Raw genomic sequence first — 19,700 nt, forward strand, 5'->3', positions numbered from 1 at the left:
GAATATCCTTTTCGTAACAACTTTTCACTTAATTCTTTTAATATCCATTGATGATCCTTGCTTTTATGGGTTATTTCATTGGTAACGGCAAAATGGTGGATTTTTAATTCTTTCATTCCTTCTACATTTATTAGGTGATATTATTCTGTAAGAATTTTCTCTATCAACTGGGAATCAACTATAGTTCCTTCTTGTAGTCAGAGTTAAAATGTGCTTTATTTCTTACCCTTTAAGTACCAGTTTTTAAAGGAAGGACTTTATGTGATATACGCATACATTTTAATTGTTACTATTATTTTTTTGAGACAGGGCCTCATTCTGTCGCCCAGGCCGGAGTGCAGTGGTGCAGTCTTGGCTCACTGCAACCTCTGCCTCCCAGGCTCAAACAGTTCTTGTGCCTGAGCCTCACGAGTGTCTGGGACTACAGGCGTGCACTGTCATGCCTGGGTAACTTTTTGTATTTTTAGTAGAAACAGGGTTTTGCTTTGTTGCCCAGACTGGTCTCGAACTCTTGAGCTCATGCAGTCTGCCCCCCTTGGCCTCCCAAAGTGCTAGGATACAGGTGTGAACGACCACGCCCGGCCACTACTGTTTTTTGAGATAGGGTCTCATTCTGTCACCCAGGCTGGAGTGCAGTGGTGAGATCATAGCTCAGTACAGCCTTGACCTCTGGGGCTCAAGTGATCCTCCCACCCCATCTCCCAAGTAACTGGAATTACAGGCATGTACCACCTCGCCTGGCTAAAATTGTTTTTTCTTTTTGTAGAAATGGAGTCTTGCTATGTTGCTCAGGCTGGCCTTGAACTTCTGGGCTCAAACAGTCCTCCTGCCTCAGCCTACCAAACGGCTGGGATTTTAGGCATGAGCCACTGCACCTGGCCTATTGTGTGTGTGTGTGTGTGTGTGTTTATGTGTATATACACACACACACATATGTGTATATATATGTGTGTATGTATATATTTTGGTAGAGACAGGGTCTCACTGTGTCACCCTCGATTGTCTCGAACTGTTGTCCTCAAGCAATCCTCCCACTTTGGCCTCCCAAACTGTTGGTATTATAGGAGTAAGTCACTGTGCCTGGCTTTAATTGCTATACTTTTGTTTAATTGACTGAACAAAATAAGATCAAATGTAGGAAAATAATATTCTTAGTAAAGGTGTGAGGCAGATTTAAAAAAAATTTTTTAGTCCACTTAGAAGGAATTTTTGGGGAGTCTGGAATTATAGACCCTGACACTAGGTTTCTTGTATTGTTAATAACTTTCTATTTGAACTCGAGACTTTGAGCAAAAGAATTTCTTTAATTCCGTTTCTTTTTTCTTTATTATTTATTTTTATTTTTTATTTTATGTTTTTAAAGACAGGGTCTTGGTCTGTTGTCCAGGCTGGGGTATAGTGGTGCAATCATAGCTCACTGTGTCCTTGAACTTCTGGGCTCAAGTGATCCTCCTGCCTCAGACTCCTGAGTAGCTGGGATTACAGGGATAAGCCCAATGCCCAGCTAATTTTTTTTTTGGTAGAGTCAGGTTGGTCTTAAACTACTAGCCTCAAGTGATCCTCCCACCTTGGCCAGGGTCTGTAGCTTAGGGCAGAGTTGAGTGAACTTTTTCTTCGAAAGGCATGTAGTAAATATTTTAGGCCGTGAGTGTTACTTAGCTTTGCCATTATAGCATGAAAATAGCTGTAGACAGTACATAAATGAGTGGGCACATGTTGCAATAAAATTTTATTTACAAAACAGCAGAGGAGGCAAATAGCAGTACCTTGAAGTTATCACTTCTACACTTGTGTAATTTATACTTGGTGATCACTAAGTTGCAAACTGCATATTCAGTATTTAAGAAAGTGTGAAAGTTGTTTAGATTTTTAAAAAATATATCGTTTTAAAGCAGTTCATGTTTTTCCTACTTACAGGGAGTCATGGATCTCATTCCCAGATACTGAATAAAAAATTCTATCAGATGGGGTGACTCACGCCTATAATCCGAGCCACTCAGGAGGCTGAGGCAGGGGGATCACTTCTGGGCAGGAGTTCGAGATCAGCCTGGACAAAATAGCAACCCCATTTCTTTAAATAAAAAGTTTTTTAAAATTAGCTGAGTATGGTGGTATGCACCTGTATACTCCCAGCTGCTTGGGAAGCTGAGGCAGGAAGAACCTAGGAGTTTGAGGATGTAGTGAGCTATGATCACATCACTGCATCTGCGTGGGTGACAGAGTAAGACCCTTGTCTCTTAAAAAAGAAGTTTGTTAGCACTGGCAGTTTTAAAATGTGAGCCATGTCTTTCAAGGAAGAATACCTCTTATATATACAATTAGAAAAACCCAGCACACGCATGTAATACGTGTTTTGAGGAAGTATATGCAGATTTCCAAGTCAGTTTCTTCGGTTATTAGTTACCCTGTTGGCAAAATTAAATGCAAATTGTTGTTGTGCTCCTTTGAAGTCTCTAAAGTATATAAGACCTCAAGTGGAAGGATGACTCCTACCTACTCTGATTCTAGGACTCTTCAGACTTTTCTGATTCTTTTGTTATCTTTTTGTGTTGTCAGGGTATTAGTTCCTCTGACTGAATGAAATCTCACAGGAGGATTTTTTTCCTCCCTTAGAGTCTTAAAATGGTTTTAGTTTCATTTGGGTTGGTTGCAATACTTCTTTTTGTATTTCAGAAACTTTGTTGACATAAACTGAATATGTAATGTATTTTTATTTGAACTGTCTTATTACTTAGTATAGTTGTATCTCCCTCAGCTTTTATGCTTGTTCTGCTGTTTTATGACTAATAGTATGCTATGCCCACTCAAGGCGAACAGCTGCTTGGAGAACTACAAGTGAAGAAAAGAAAGCATTAGATCAGGCAAGTGAAGAGATTTGGAATGATTTTCGAGAAGCCGCAGAAGCACATCGACAAGTTAGAAAATACGTAATGAGCTGGATCAAGCCTGGGATGACAATGATAGAAATCTGGTAAAAGGAATATTTTTTTGTAAGAACATGATAAAAACATGTTTATAAGTACAAACTCTCCAATTATAATGTTTGGCTTTCATTACCACTTTGCTAAATCTTTAAGTAAAGGTTATAGAAATGTCTTCTAGATTATTTTAGTGTCACTATGAGAAAACCATGAAGAGGAGTACACATTGGCACCTCAGCCACCCTATTTTGTGCGCAGTCATTACTGATTATTTTCTGTCTGGAAATGTTATTTTGCTATCTAATAATTCATACTAAGAAATAAAAAAGTATTGGAGCAATTGCCCAAACACAGAACATGATGATAATACAGTAACAAAACCAAGTAATTATTTCTCTAGTTTTTCCTTTTGATAAATGATTAGTATAACATGTAATTCTCTGATTCCTATAATTTAAAAAATATACAACATGAACAACTAAGATCAGCATTTAAATTGGTCTAAGTTATACTCTTATTTTCTAGTAAATTTAGTTAAAAGTGGAGTGTGTTTTCTCTGTTTCTAACAGAATCAAATTCCTTGTCTTCTAAAGATAAGCTATTTTCATAGCATCAGAGAACTGTTATTTATTTATATTCAGAAAGTGCTCAGATCATTCTCAGAAAGTAAGGTTTTTGGTAAACTTTCTGGACTTGATGAACTGTATGGTATTAATATATAAAAGTAAGAATGTAAAAGTAAACAAGTTCCTTTTGCTTTTTTGTTTTAGTGAAAAGTTGGAAGACTGTTCACGCAAGTTAATTAAAGAGAATGGATTAAATGCAGGCTTGGCATTTCCTACTGGATGTTCTCTCAATAATTGTGCTGCCCATTATACTCCCAATGCCGGTGACACAACAGTATTGCAGTATGATGACATCTGTAAAATAGACTTTGGAACACATATAAGTGGTAAATTCTTGCAGAAAATTCCTACCCCAGCCTGCTCCTGAAAAGCTAGTTTTTGTCTCTGTTAAATGGAGTGATAAATACTGAACTCCCAAATTTTGTTTTTGCTTCCTCCCTTCATTAGTAAAGGTGTGTTGAGGCAGATTAAAAAAAAATTTAGTGCACTTACAAGGAGAGAGAGGCAGTTGTGAGATTTACTTGAAAGCATACTACTAAGTGGAATAAAATGAAAACTGTTGGGTAGTTAAGGTTTATTACCTTTTGTATCAAGGCATGAAAGACATTATCCTATCTTCAGGTCATTGTTTCATACCTCTTTTATTCAAATAATAACATTTATTCAGAATATTTAAGTTTATCAGCCTTTATATACATGTTTGCTTTTTCGAATTCTCTCCAAAACCCGATTAGGTAAGCACCTTGTTATCTTTCTTACAAGTGAGAAAGCAAGCTTAGAATAAATACTTACCTAAGGTTTCATTACCTTGGAAAAGTAATACTATATTCAGAGCCCCGTATACTTTCTCTGCCCTGCGTTGCTATTTCTCATTTCCCTAGTCTTTTCTTGTATTTGTTTTGTTTCTGTTTATATGTTTGTGTAACTGCCAGGGTGAGCACTGAACTGGTGCTGTCTTGGAGTAATATATACTAACCCTGTAATTCTTTCTATTCTGAATCCTTTATATACTTCTACATTTTGTCTCTTTGATTATGAATGATCTGTGGGTATTTGGAGTGCAGCCTTCATTTGAGCCTTCATTCTATTTTTATGTTAAACTAGCAAGATTAATAGATTAAATGCTGTAAAGTAGATAAATTGACTAGCTGATAAGTAAAATTAAAAGGAATTTTCTCTTTCAGGTAGGATTATTGACTGTGCTTTTACTGTCACTTTTAATCCCAAATATGATACATTATTAAAAGCTGTAAAAGATGCTACTAACACTGGAATAAAGGTATGTGAACTTTTATTAAAGCACCATTTCATTCCAAGTATTTTGAGCACTTTAAGGTCTTTTAAACACTTAACAGCATTTAAGCACTTTTAAGGCCTGTTTAAGGTCTTTGGGTAATTAAGACAAATAAAACGGATCCATTGCCCTTATGGTTTTAAGCGGGTAATTGTATGATTGTGTACCAAAGGTTGTTCTTTGTTTGTTTTTTTGTTTGTTACCCTTGAACTTTGCTAAAATTTATTAAAACAGAGTTTGGATCTATTTTTGCCTGTCAGTTGGCAGTGGTTTTTTTGTGGTTCTTTTTTAGAGCAATTTTAGGTTCATAGCAAAATTGAGCAGAAAATACAGAGATTTCCCACCCCTCCCCAACTTCCTCCATTGTCAGCATCCCCACCACATAGGTGTATTTGTTAAAACCATTTGAACCAACATTGACCACATCACAATTATTCAAAGTTCATAGTTTACATTAGGGTTCATTCTTAGTAATATACATTCTAAGGGGTTTGACAAATATAAATGCATCTACCATTATAGTATCATACAGAGTATTTTCTTTTTTCTTTTTTCTTTTTTTTTTTTTTTTTTGAGACGGAGTGTCTCTGTCGCCCAGGCTGGAGTGCAGTGGCACGATCTCAGATCACTGCAAGCTCTGCCTCCCAAGTTCAAGCGATTCTCGTGCCTTAGCCTCCTGAGTAGGTGGGACTGTAGGCACCCGCCACCACGCCCGGCTAATTTTTTGTATTTTTAGTGGAGACGGGGTTTCACTGTGTTAGACAGGATGGTCTCGATCTCCTGACCTCATGATCTGCCCGCCTCGGCCTCCCAAAGTGCTGGGATTACAGGTGTGAGCCACTGCGCCCGGCCCATACAGAGTGTTTCATAGCCACCAAAATCCTCTGTGCTCAACTGATTCATCCCTCTCTGTCCACCAAGCTCTGGTACAGCCCAGGTTTTCCCCACTCACCCAATTTTTTTTTTTTTTTTTTTTTTATTGGAGGAAAGTGCAGTTAAAATAGACATTAGAGAAAATTTACCATATTAACTTTTTTTTTTTTTTTGAGATGGGTCTTACTCTGTTGCCCAGGCTGGAGTACAGTGGCACAGTCTCGGCCCACTGCAACTTCTGCCTTCCGGGCTCAAGTGATACTCCTGCCTCAGCCTCCCAAGTAGCTGGGATTACAGGCACACACCACCACGCATGGCTAATTTTTTATTTCTAGTGGAGATGGGGTTTCACCACGTTGGCGAGGCTGGTCTCGAACTCCTGACCTCAAGTAATCTGCCCACCTTGGCCTCCCAAAGTGCTGGGATTACAGGCATGAGCCACTGCGCCCAACCATGTTTAAGTATATTGTTCATTAGTATTAAGTACATTCATAATATTGTGCAGCCATCATCACCATTCAGCTCTGTTTACTCTTCATGTTGTAAAACTGAAACTCTATACTCATTAAACAGTAACTCCCAATTTCCTCTTCTCCCCATGTGCTGGCAACCACCATTCTACTATATATGATTTTGACTAGCAAGTACCTCATATAGTATTTGTTATTTTGTGACTGGTTTATTTCACTCAGCACAATATACTCAAGGTTCACCTATGTTGTAGCATATGTCAGAATTTACTTAAGGCTAAATAATCTATTGTGTGTATATACCGCATTTTTCTTCATCCATTCATCCAGTGATGGACACTTGGATTGCTCCCATGTTTTAGCTATTGTGAATATTGCTGCTATGAATATGGGTGTACAGATACCTCTTCAAGGTCTGTTTTCAGTTCTTGGGTATATACCCAGAAGTGGATTTAGGAATCATCTGGTAATTATGTCTTTTTAAACTTTCTGAGTATCTTCTCTACTGCTTTCCACGGTGGCTGTACCATTTTCATTCTCACCAACAGTACACAAGGAAGGGTTCCAATTTTTCTATTTCCTCGCCAACACTTATTATTTTCTGGGTAGTTTTTTTGTTTGTTTGTTTTTTAAATATCTTTGGAGAAATGTCTATTCAAGTTTTTTGCCCATTTTTATTTATTTATTTTTTAATTAAAAAAAAAAAACCCAGTGCAGTGGCTCACGCCTGTAATCTCAGCACTTTGGGAGGCCAAGGTGGGTGGATCATGAGGTCAGGAAATCGAGACCATCCTGGCTAACACAGTGAAACCCCGTCTCTACTAAAAATACAAAAAAAAAAAAAAATAGCCGGGTGTGGTGGTGGGCGCCTGTAGTCCCAGCTACTCGGGAGGCCAAGGCAGGAGAATGGCGTGAACCCAGGAGGTGGAACTTGCAGTGAGCCAAGATCGCGCCACTGCACCCCAGCCTGGGCGACAGAGCGAGACTTTTCAAATTGGGGGTCTTGCTGTGTTGCACAGGAGCATCTTGAATTCCTGGGCTCAAGCTATCCCCTCACCTCGGCCTCCCAAAGTGCTGGGATTGCAGGCATGAGCCACCATGCCCAGCTCTTTGCCAAAATTTTTTAATTGATTCGTTTGTTGTTGAGTTTTAGGAATTCTGTATAGATTCTGGATGTTAGTCCTGTATCAGATATAGTATTTGAAGATATTTTTTCTCATTTTGTAGGTTACCTTTTTACTCCAGATACTGTGTTTTGAAGCATAAAATGTTTTCATGAAGCCCAGTTTGTCTGTTTTTTCTTTTTTTGCTTGTGCCTTAGGTGTCATATCCAGTAAATCATTGCTAAATCTAATGTCATGAAGCGTTTACTCTGTTTCCTTTTAAGGTATTTATAGTTTCAGGTCTTCAACTTAGGTCTTTGATCCATTTTGAGTTAATTTTTTATATGGTGTTAAGTAAGAGTCCACATTCATTCTTTTGCATGTGAATGTCCAGTTTTCCCAGCACCATTTGTTAAGACTGTTCTCTTGCTTTTGAATGGTCTTGACACCCTTGTCAAAGCTCATCTGGGCCAGGCACAGTGCATCATGCCTATAATCTCAGCTCTTTTGAAGGCTGAGGTGGGAGGATCGTTTGATCTCAGTAGTTGAAGTCCAGCCTGGGCAAGATAGCAAGACCCCATCTCTACCAAAAATTAAACAAATTAGTCAGGTGTGATGGTGCACCCTTGTGGTCCCAGCTACTCAGGAGGCTCTGGTGGGAGGATCTCGTGAGCCCCGGGAGGTTGAGGCCTCAGTGAGACAAGATTACGCCACTACATTCCAGCCTAGGTGACAAAGCAAGACCTTGTCCAAAAAAAAAAAAAATCATTTGTCTTTGTAAGTGAGGTTTATTTCTGGACTCTTCATTTTATTTTATTGGTTTATATGTCTGTCTTTATGCCAGTACCACACTGGGTTTTTTTGGTTTGGTTTGGTTTTGGTTTTGAGACAGGGTCTTGCTCTGTTACCCAAGCTGGAGCACAGTGGCGTGATGTTGGCTTGCTGCAACCTGTACCTCCTGGGTTTAAGCAGTTCTCCTACTTCATCCTCATAAGTAGTTGGGACTACAGGCTCGTGCCACCATACCCATCAATTTTATTTGTTTTTTATAGAGACAAGCTCAGGTTGGTCTTGAACTCCTGGCCTCAAGCAGTCCTCCTGCCTCAGCCTCCCAGAGTGCTGGGATTACAGGCATGAACTATTGGCGCCTGATGTCCGCACTGTTTTGATTACTGTAGCTTTGTTGTAAGTCTTGAAATTGAGAAGTGTAAATTCTCCATCTTTGTTCTTTTTCAAAATTGTTTGGCTATCTAGGATGTCTTGGGATTCCATATAAATTTAGCATTTTTTTTTCCTGCAAAAACCACCAAATGGATTTTGATAGGGATTGTGTTGAATGTGTAGATGGCTTCAGATGGTATTGACATTTTAACGATATTAAGTTTTCTAATTCATAGACATGAGATGTTATGTTAATCCATTTTCACACTGCTATAAAGAAATACCTGAGACTGGGTAATTCATAAAGGAAAGAAGTTTAATTATCCACAGTTCCACCTGACTGAGGAGGCCTCAGGAAACTTAGAATCATGGCAGAAGGCAAAGGGAAAGCAAGGACCTTCTTCACATGGCAGCAGGAGAGAGAACTGCAAGCAGGGGAAATGCCAGACGCTTATAAAACTATCAGGTCTCATGAGAACTTCCTATCATGAGAACAACATGGGGGAACCACCCCCATGATCCTGTCACCTCCCTCTCTCAGCATGTGGGGATTACAATTTGAGATGAGATTTGGTTGGGGACACAGAGTCAAACCTTATCAGATGTGTTTCCATTTATGTCTTTATTTCAGCAACGTTTTATAGTTTTCATTGTACATGTGTTTCAATGTGTTTCACCTTCTTGGGGTTAATTCCTAAGTTTTTTTTTTTTTTGAGCTATTGTTAATGCAATTATTTTTGTAATTTCCTTTTCAGATTGTTCATTGTTAGTATGTAGAAATGCAAATGATTTTTATGTTTTGACTTTGTATCCTGTACTTGGTTGAATTAATTTATTCTGATACTTCTTTTGTGTGGAATCTTTAGGGTTTTCCACAGGTAAGATCATATAATCTGTGAACAGAGATAGTTTTACTTCCATCCCAATTTAGATGACTTTTAATTTTTCTTGCCTGATTGTTCTGACCTATGTTGAGTAAAAACGGCAAAAGTGGATAGCCTTCCTTGCCTTGTTTGTGATCTTAGAGGAAAGCTTTCCATCTTTGACCATTGAGTATGATGTTAGCTGTAGGTTTTTCATAGATGGCTTTTATTATGTTGAGGTGGTTTACTTCTGTTCTTAATTTGTTGAGCCTTGCATCGTGAAAGGGTGTTGAATTTTGTCATGCTTTTTCTGCATCAATTCAGGCAGTCATATGGTTATTTTTCTTCACTCTGTTAATGTGTGTATTAGATCTGTTTTTCTTATGTTGAACCATCTTTGAATTTCAGGAATAAATCCCACTAAGTCATGGTGTGTGTTCCTTTTAATATGCAATTAAATTTGGTTTGCTAATATTTTATTAAGGATTTTGCATCAGCGTTCATAAGAATATTGGCCTGCAATTTTCTTATAGTGTCTTTGCCTGGCTTTGGTATCAGAGTAATGCTGGTTTCATGTAATGACTTAGAAAGTATTCTCTTCAGGTTTTTAGAAAAGTTTGAGGAGTGGTATTAGTTCTTTAAATGTTAGAATTAACCAGTGGAAGCCATCAGGTTCAAGGTTTTCCTTTGTCAGGATTTTTTTTTTGAGACAGGTCTCCCTTGTTACCCAGGCTGGAGTACAGTGGTATGAACACAGTTCACTGCAGCCTTGGCCTTCTGGGCTCAAGCAGACCTCCTGCCTCAGCTCCCAAGTAGCTGGGACCACAGGCGTGTACCACTACACCCAGCTAATTGTAAAAATAAAATAACATTTAAAATTTTTTTAGATACAGGGTGTTGTTATATTGCCCAGGCTGGTCTGGAACTCCTGGTCACAAGCCATCCTGCCAGTTTGTCTTTCCAAAGTGTTGAGATTACAGGCATGAGCCACTGTGTCCGGCCTAATAATTCTTCTAAATGAATTAGTCTCTTGAGTTATATAGAAAATAGAATATGGAATTGTAAACCAAAGTTATAATAATACTAGCTTTTAGAATAAAAATAATTTTGGCTGGGCATGGTGGCTCACACCTGTAATCCCAGAACTTTGGGAGGCTGAGGCAGGCGGATCACAAGGTCAAGAGATCGAGACCATTCTGGCCAACATGGTGAAACCCTGTCTCTACTGAAAGTACAAAAATTAGCTGGGCATGGTGGCGTGCCTGTAGTCCCAGCTACTCAGGAGGCTGAGGCAGGAGAATGACTTGAACCCAGGAGACAGAGGTTGCAGTGAGCCAAGATTGCGCCACTGCACTCTAGCTTGGCAACAGAGCGAGACTCCGTCTCAAAAAAAAAAAATTTTTTTTTAAAAATGTATTAGTTCCTTAAGTCATGCGGAAAACAGTGTTTGCAGACTACTCTTAGAATAATATTAGTTGTTACAATTGACTATTTATTTTACTTCATTGAGACTTTAAAAATTCATATGGCTTCAAGTTACTATGTAGTATCCTTTGCAGGGCATTTCTTGAGCACTTCTTGCAGGCCCAGTCTAGTAGTAATTAACTCCATCAGCTTTTATCTGGGAATCATAATTTCCCCCTCACTTTTTTTTGATAATATATTTTTTTTCAAATTGAAATAGGGTCTTGCTCTGTTGCCCAGGCTAGAGCGCAGTGGTATGATCATGGCTCACTGCAGCCTCGACCTCCTGGGCTCAGGAAATCCTTCCACCTCAGTTCCCCAAGTAGCTGGCATGTGCCACAATACCTTGCTAATTTTTAAAACTTTTTTGTAGAGATGGGGTCTCACTTTGTTGGCCAGGCTGGTCTTGAACTCCTGGGTTCAAGTGATCCTCCCACCTTGGCCTTCCGACGTGCTGGGATTACAAACATGAGCCACTACGCCTAGCCTGATTTCTTTCTCACTTTTGAAGGACAGTTTTCCCAGATAGGATTCACGGGTGACAGCTTTTTTCTTTTAGTTAGCACTTTGAATATGTTGCACTGCTGCCTTCTAGCCTCCAAAGTTTCTAGTGTGAAATGTGCTTGAAGTCTAAGTGAGCATCCCTCCTATATAGTGAATCACTTCTTTCTTGTTGCTTTCAGGTTTCCCTCTGTCCTTTAGCAAGTTTGATTATCATGTTTTTGTGTGTGTGTGTGTGTGGGTTTCTTTGAGTTCATCTTTTTTGGAGTTCTTTGAACTTCTTGGATGTTATATTCTTGTATTTCATCAAATTTGGGGAGTTTCCAGCCATTACTTTTTCAAATATTGTTTGCCTTTCTCCTTCTGAAAATTTCCATAATGCATATATCGGTCTACTTGATATGCAGGTCCCTGAGGTTCTGTTCACTTTAATCTTTTTTATTCTTAGACTTGGTGATTTCCCTTGTCCTTATCTTCAGGTTTGCTGGTTCTTTTTTTTTTTTTTTTTGCCTGCTCAAATACTTTTGAATTCTTGTGAATTTTTCATTTCAGTTACTGTACTTTTCAGCTCTAGAATTTTTTTTTTTCTTTTAGGTTTTCTATTCTTTTTTGATATTTTCATTTTGTTCATACATTTTTTTTTTTTTTTGGCTCTCTCAATGTCTTCCTTTAATTTTTTAAGCATCTTTAGAAGAGTTGTTTTGAAGGCTTTGTCTAGTAGTAGATCTGCCATCAGGTTTTTTTTTCAAGGATAGTTTCTGTCAATTTATTATTTTCCTTTGATGGGTGTTCTTATTTCCTTATATGCCTTGTGACTTTATGTTGAACACTGCATATTTCAGTGTAATGTGGTAATTCTGAAAATCAGATATTCCCCCTTCCCCAGCATTTCTTTTAGATTTTTTGTGTTGGTTTTTTTGTTTTTGATTCTTGTAGCCAGTCTCTGCCAAGCATCCACCTGAGGTGTAAACTTCAGGTTTTTCTCAGGTCTTTCCCTGGGCATGTGCGCTCACTTTTACAATTTTCTCGTACATGCAGTTGTTTTTGAATGACCTAGTCTTTAATATCTGGGCCCTGAAGGGGGAGAAAAATCAAAATGAGTGTGGGCTGGAGGCCATGCTGAGTGTGAGGGAGTGGAGGGGAAAGGGGTGCTCACCATTTAAATCTGAAAGTCACTTCAGTCACAGGGGTGTGTAAGGGCGAGGTTTGCAACTATGAAGGGAGATGCAACAACAGTGGCCACTTCTATATCTCGGCCTATGTGACCAGAAGCAGCAACTAGGTATCAAAACACAGATCCCTGATGTTTAGGACATAGACTATTTTGCCCACTCACATACCCCCAAGCTGTGTGCATGTTGCTTCAGGAATATGAGCCAACCACGAGCTTATGGAACGGTGTGTAGTAGTGCTGCTACTGTGCTAAGAGCTGAAATGGATGGAAGTTAACCACACTTGACCATCCCATTATTCCCCTGGAAGTTGCAAGGCTTCAGTAGACTCCAAAGTTCCCAAGTAGTTACATTAGACAGATTTTGTCAGTGTAGTTGTTACCTATTTAGGGAAGCAGATTCCTGGTGCTTAATACTTCACTGTCCTCCCATAATCCTCTGCAAAGTATTTTAAACAGGAAATTACTATGTACAAAGCAGTTTTTGATTGTCCCTTATTTTTAAATGTTAGAAAATTAAGTTGCTATGAAAATTTTGCACTTTGAATAATAAAGCATACGTTACTCTTTTTTTAGTGTGCTGGAATTGATGTTCGTCTGTGTGATGTTGGTGAGGCCATCCAAGAAGTTATGGAGTCCTATGAAGTTGAAATAGATGGGAAGACATATCAAGGTATATTCTTTTAATATATCTTATTTTGAAATTGATTTTACAAACTATTGTCGAGTGCTTTCTTTGAGTCAGCTGCTTCATGTTTCTGTCTTGGGAATTCAAGGAAAGAAGACAGGGGAAATGACCTGCTTAGAGCATGGTAGGAGTACTGTTGTAACTAACTGGAAACTATTGCCAAGCCACACTGTTAGCTGATAAGAAAACACCTAAGGAAATATCCTGGGGCAACCAAAAAGCGCAGCCAGTTTTCTGTGACTAGTCAAATCAAGGCTGAGAGAAGCCAGGTCTCTTGCCATTGAGGATGACTCATTGTGATTTTTTTGTTGTTTTTTTTTGTTTTGTTTGTTTTTTAAAGACAGGGTCTTGCTCTGTCATCCAGGCTATAGCGCAGTGGTACAACCAAGGCTCACTGTAGTTTCAACCTCCCAGGCTTCAGCGATCCCGGGTAGGGCCACCGTGCCTGGCTGATTTTTAATTTTTTTGTAGAGACGAAGTCTAACTGTGTTGCTCAGTCTGATTTTGAACTGCTGAGCTCAAGCGATCCTCCCGCCTCAGCCTCCCGAAGTGCAGGGATAACAGGTGTGAGCCACTGCTCCTAGCCTGTGGTTTTTTGGAATCACATTCAGAATTTGGAGGCCAGTTCCTTGTGTATCACTTTAATTCCCAAGTCCCTTTGCTTTCTAGTCTTTACCAGTGACTACCTCAGGTATATACTCCCAGAGTCCCCTGTGCTTTCTGGTGCTGTACGTTAATCTCTGTCAGTCCAGTCCTCCTCCAGCTCCCAGGTCTGTCTGATCATCCCCCAGCCACCATCCTCCTCCCTCATCTGTGGTCATTTTTCTCTGTGACCCTGTTCTAATAACTTCTTTATAGAATATTTTCTATATTTCCTTTAACAGAATTCTGTCTCTCTTTGTAGACTCTGAGTGGAGACTCTCGTGTTGTTTTCTTGCCCCTTACTCAGTAAATTCACACCGTTCAGCATTCTTTGCATTTCCTATTGCCCATTATGTGTTTCTACCAAGAGCAGAAGTGATTCTTCTGGAACCTGACCGTGCCTTCTATATAGACAGTTACCACCAACGTAACAGTCCTCTTTTATGTCTAAATACTGAAATTTATTACCAGACTTATACTTTTTTTTTTTTTTTTGAGACAGAATCTTGCTCTGTTGCTCAGGCTGGGGTGCAATGGTGCAACCTCGGCTCACGGCACCCTTTGCCTCCTGGGTTCAAGCGATTCTGCCTCAGCCTCCCCATTAGCTGAGATTACAGGCGCCTGCCACCATGCCTAGCTAATTTTTTTTTTTTTTTTGAGGTGGAGTCTTGCTCTGTCACCCAGGCTGGAGGGCAGTGGCGTGATCTTGGCTCACTGCAACCTCTGCCTCCCAGGTTCAAGCCATTCAATCCATTCTCCTGCCTCAGCCTCCTGAGTAGCTGGGATTACAGATGTGTGCCACCACAGTCGGCTGCTTTTTGTATTTTTAGTAGAGACGGGGTTTCGTCATGTTGGTTAGGCTGGTCTCAAACTCTAGACCTCAGGTGATCCACCCGCCTTGGCCTCCTGAAGTGTTGGGATTACAGGCATGAGCCACCGTGCCCAACCCTTCTTGAGAGAGTCTGCCAGACCTGGTGGTTCATGCCTGTAATCCCAGCACTTTGGGAGGCCAAGGTGGGTGGGTCACCTTAGGTCAGGAGTTTGAGACCAGCCTGGCCAACATGGTAAAACCCTGTCTCTACTAAAAAAAAAAAAAAAAAAGGCGTAATGGCACACACCTGTAATCTCAGCTACTTGGGAGGCTGAGGCAGGAGAATTGCTTGAACCCAGGAGGCGGAGGTTGCAATGAGTCGAGATTGCACCGTTGCACTCCAGTCTGGGTGACAGAGTGAGACTTCATCTGGGAAAAAAATTTAAAAAAGAGTCTTCCTCTGTTGTCCAGACCGGAGTGCAGTGGCACGGTTGCAGCTCAATCCCCTTGCTCAAGCACTCCACCTCTGAGCTTCCTGAGTAGCTGGGACTACAGATGTACGCTATCACACCTGGCTAATTTTTGTATTTTTTTAAAAATAGAGATGAGTTTCACCATGTTGCCCAGGCTGGTCTTGACTTGAACTCCAGGTTCAAGTAATGATCCGCCTGCCTTGACCTCCCAAAATGCCAGGATTACAGGCATAAACCACTGCTCCCAGCCCAGTCTTAGAGTCTTAAACAATAGCTAGTTTTTTTTTTTTCTAGCTCTTTCATTTCCTTACTTTTTTATTTATTTCTTCTATTTCTTTATTTCTTTTCGTTTTATATATATATATATATATTTTTTTTTTTTTTTTTTGAGACGGAATCTCACTCTGTCACCCAGTTTAGAGTGCAGTGGTGTGATCTCAGCTCACTGTAACCTCCACTTCCTAGGTTCAAGCAATTCTTATGCCTCAGCCTCTCAGGTAGCTGGGATTACAGGCATGCACCACTACACCCAGCTAATTTATTTTTGTATCTTTAGTAGAGATGGGGTTTCACTGTATTGGCCAGGATGGTCTCGATCTCTTGACCTCATGATCCGCCCACCTCAGCTTCCCACAGTGCTGGGATTACAGGCATGAGTCACTGTGCCCAGCCTATATATGTTTTTTGATATCAAGATATTTTTCCATTTCATTGTTCTTCATGGTTTCCTTTTTTTTTTTTTTTTTTTTTTGAGACGGAGTCTTGCTCTGTCGCCCAGGCTGGAGCGCAGTGACCAGATCTCGGCTCACTGCAAGCTCCGCCTCCCGGGTTCCCGCCATTCTCCTGCCTCAGCCTCCCGAGTAGCTGGGACTACAGGCGCCCGCCACCTCGCCCGGCTAGTTTTTTGTATTTTTTAGTAGAGACGGGGTTTCACCGTGTTAGCCAGGATGGTCTCGATCTCCTGACCTCGTGATCCGCCTGTCTCGGCCTCCCAAAGTGCTGGGATTACAGGCTTGAGCCACCACGCCCGGCCTCATGGTTTCATTTCTCTTCCTCCTGCCTAGACCCTGTGTCAGCAGCTTTAATTCTTCTTTCATCTATATCTTTAACTTCCTTATATTTGATTTTCAGATATTCTCTTTAAGATCTCTAATGCTGTGAACACAAGTGCAAAGCAGAATATTTATTTATTTATTTATTTATTTATTGAGACAGTGTCTTACTCATTCTGTCACCCAGGCTGGAGAGCAGTGGTGCAGTCTTGGATCACTATAAGCTCAGCCTCCCGAGTAGTTGGGATTACAGGCGTGTGTCACCATGCTGGCTAATTTCTGGATTTTTTTTTTTTTAGTGGAGAAAGGGCTTCATCATGTTGGCCAGGCTGGTCTCGACCTTCTGACCTCACGTGATCTGCCCACCTTGGCCTCCTAAAGTGTTGGGATTACAGGTGTGAGCTACCGTGCCCGGCCCAGAATACTCTTGATGTTACTCACACTTAGGTAGGAGGTGTGGGTTAATGAAGAAAACACACTTTGGGGTTCAGGCAGTTTTTAGTTGGAGTCTTAGATAAATCTATAACCTGAATGCCCAAGTTTCTTGACTATAATAGTGTTAATGGTATCTAGTTTATTTTGAGAATGTAAATTATGTGGTAGTGCCTGGAATTTATTAAGTATGCAACAGATATTTGTCATTCTGTCCCCTTCTCACCCCAGTTCTGGGATGAGTGCCACAAATACAGTGCTTATTCAGGCTCTTCCAAATTGCTCTTCGCATCTCAGGAAATTACTTACCTGATGAGAAAAAAAGCCAAACAAGCCTAACACTCTAACGTTGCATAAAGAATGTGGCCAAATGCCGGGATTGGTAAATGCCAGGATTTGCCCACCTTCTCCCTATTCTTATGTTTTTATCTCTGTTCTTTAAGGAAGAAATATTCTTTTTTCTATACAATATTTTCTTTTTTAAAATTTTAAAAATTGTTAGCTCAAACACTGCTTTAAGGATCTTCTTTTCAGTGTTAATCCTCCCACCTCCTTTGAGATACCACCTTATGACTCCTTTTCTGTACATACTCAGCCTTTCCCTACTGGCTCCTCTCAGTGTGAAAGCACATTGGAGGAGAATAAAAATCATAGCATTAGATATCCTTCCATGATTCTCATACTTTTTTTTTTTGTTTTTTGGAGAGGGAGTGGTATTTTTTTTTTTTTTTTTGAGAGGGAGTTTTCCTCTTGTTGCCCAGGCTGGAGTGCAATGGCGAATGATCGCAGCTCACTGCAACCTCCGCCTCCCGGGTTCAAGCAATTCTCCTGCCTCAGCCTCCCGAGTAGCTAAAATTACAGGCATGCACCACCACGCCCAGCTATTTTTTTTGTTTTGTTTTGTATTTTTAGTAGATACGGTGTTTCTCCATGTTGGTCAGGCTGGTCTTGAACTCCCAACCTTAGGTGATCTGCCTCCCTTGGCCTCCCAAAGTCTGGGACTACAGGCATGAAGCCCTGCACCCAGCCGATTCACATATTCTACTTTTGGCCTTTACTTACTGTTATGTGAAATTTTTACAATTTATTTTTACATTAAGACATGGTTTAAATTTACTATGTTCCTTAGTAAGGGTAAACATACTTTTCTTGGTATCCTAGCCAAAGCCATAAGGAGAGCAAAAGATTTTTAAAGGCTAGAATTTAGAATATCTCATTTCCAGTGTGCTTTTCTTTGGGAAATGTTTTGTCCAGTTCTTTAAATAGCTTAGAACCAGTTTTAGGATTTGCTGCTTCTATTAACACTTCATGAGCTCCCCAGAAGCAAGATTCTTATCCCAAAGGAAGCTGAGATTAACAGCGTAAATGCCGAGTTAAATGAGGAATTTATGGGACTAGAACATGGGCCTTCTGATTTCTAGGTTCACTGCTACAAATGAACAGAATCTATTATTTCCAAATTCGTGACTCTTAGGTCAACTTGGAATACAAACTGTAGCAGTCTGCTTGGGGGACTACCTCTAGAATTTTTTCTCTTTTTTGAGAATTTGCTGAAACTTTTGTAAATTCCAACACCAGCCAACATATACCAGTGTCCTCTCTTTTTCCTTTCATTTTCTCCTAATTCTACAACTTGTTTGGTATGTGGTCTGCCTTTCAAGGTATGGTAGGTGACAGTTTGACTTAATGTTTAGTCACTGCATAATAATTCCAGCCTGCAACATTGGGATTTTTAATATCTACCCTTTTACCTCTTCCACTAAGCTAATGCAGCATTTTAGGTTTCATTATTTCAGTACCCCTCTTTTGATCCCTGTTATTGTACTGATCAGGGTTCTTAGTTTAAGGCAACAATCCATTTTTAATAGTTTAAGTAGAGAGGATGTGGAAAAATCCTGATACTGGGGAGATGAAGAAATGGACTCCAGCTTGAACTTCCCGGAACAAATAAAAAAAACCACATAGCACAACTGGGCCATCAAAGGAGTACCGTAATCTCTGATCAGGAAGTGATAGAATTAAAAAGTGATTGTGAACAAATTAGTGTTCCCAGAGTTAGCCTGTGCTGTTACAACCTGCATAAGTAAATGAATTCCCCTGTACCCTCATTCTTCTGTGCAACTAACATATTAGGTTGGTATGGCTAAGAAACTTTATTAAAAAATTTTATTGGCGCCGGGCGCGGTGGCTCAAGCCTATAATCCCAGCACTTTGGGAGGCCGAGACGGATCATGAGGCGGATCACGAGGTCAGGAGATTGAGACTATCCTGGCTAACATGGTGAAACCCTGTCTCTACTAAAAAATATAAAAAACTAGCCGGGCGCAGTGGCGGGCGCCTGTAGTCCCAGCTACTTGGGAGGCTGAGGCAGGAGAATGGCGTGAACCCGGGAGGCGGAGCTTGCAGTGAGCTGAGATCCGGCCATTGCACTCCAGCCTGGGTGACAGAGCGAGACTCCGTCATAAAATAAAATAAAATAAAATAAAATTTTCTTAAAAAAAATTGATTGGCTTGTAAGGGTCAGTTTGCAAAGTTTGAATTTTAAAATAAGCTTGTTACTTGTCAACGTGAATAACAAACACAGGCTCCCTAAAAGAAAATGATGTTTGGGAATAGAGCATTGCAGTGGGAATGCCATAGTAAACTTGTGCATATTCAGGGAGTTAAGGAAGACAGAGGTTTTTAAAGATGAAAATGAGGATGACATAATTGTTTTGAAATAATTATCCTTGGCTCCAAAGATTAATAAGAAGAGTGACGCCAGTTGGAGGTTGGGCAGGCAGCTGTTGGGCAGATGTCCTTGCAGAAGTATTTTTTTGTGTGAGGTTGCAGTGGGCTTTGTGCAAGGTTATGGTTTTCAGTCATTTTCATTATCAGGCGTATAAGCATGAGAACTGTCTCTTCATGGCTTTCCCTAGCTCTGTTTGAGTCTGACAACTTTGACATATTTATATAAGAAGGTTGTTGTGAAGAGCGAATTGATTTTTCTTGCTACCCCACTGAGTTTGTAGCATACTTGTTTATGGCTTCAGACTACTTAATTCTGCTCTAGAAGAAAGGTAGCTCATACTGAGGATTCTAGTGCTATAGACCTACATTTTTTAAGGACCCCCCACCTTTTTTCTTTTTTCTTTTTTCTTTTTTTGAGACTGTTG

The 19,700-nt window shown here is 40.1% G+C and overlaps 1 protein-coding gene across 2 annotated transcripts in view; it reads left to right on the top strand.

Annotated features, from left to right (window-relative positions):
• Window positions 1-19,700, top strand: part of METAP2 (methionyl aminopeptidase 2) — a 42,622-nt gene that overhangs the window by 17,581 nt on the left and 5,341 nt on the right. For both annotated transcript variants that reach the window (NM_001266460.1, XM_015152393.3), the window contains 4 exon segments: window positions 2,810-2,971; window positions 3,692-3,873; window positions 4,732-4,826; window positions 13,024-13,120. In NM_001266460.1, the coding sequence (NP_001253389.1) occupies window positions 2,810-2,971; window positions 3,692-3,873; window positions 4,732-4,826; window positions 13,024-13,120 (536 nt within the window).

Source organism: Macaca mulatta, chromosome 11 (assembly GCF_049350105.2).
Source record: "Macaca mulatta isolate MMU2019108-1 chromosome 11, T2T-MMU8v2.0, whole genome shotgun sequence".
In the NCBI taxonomy this organism is placed as follows: Eukaryota; Metazoa; Chordata; class Mammalia; order Primates; family Cercopithecidae; genus Macaca; species Macaca mulatta.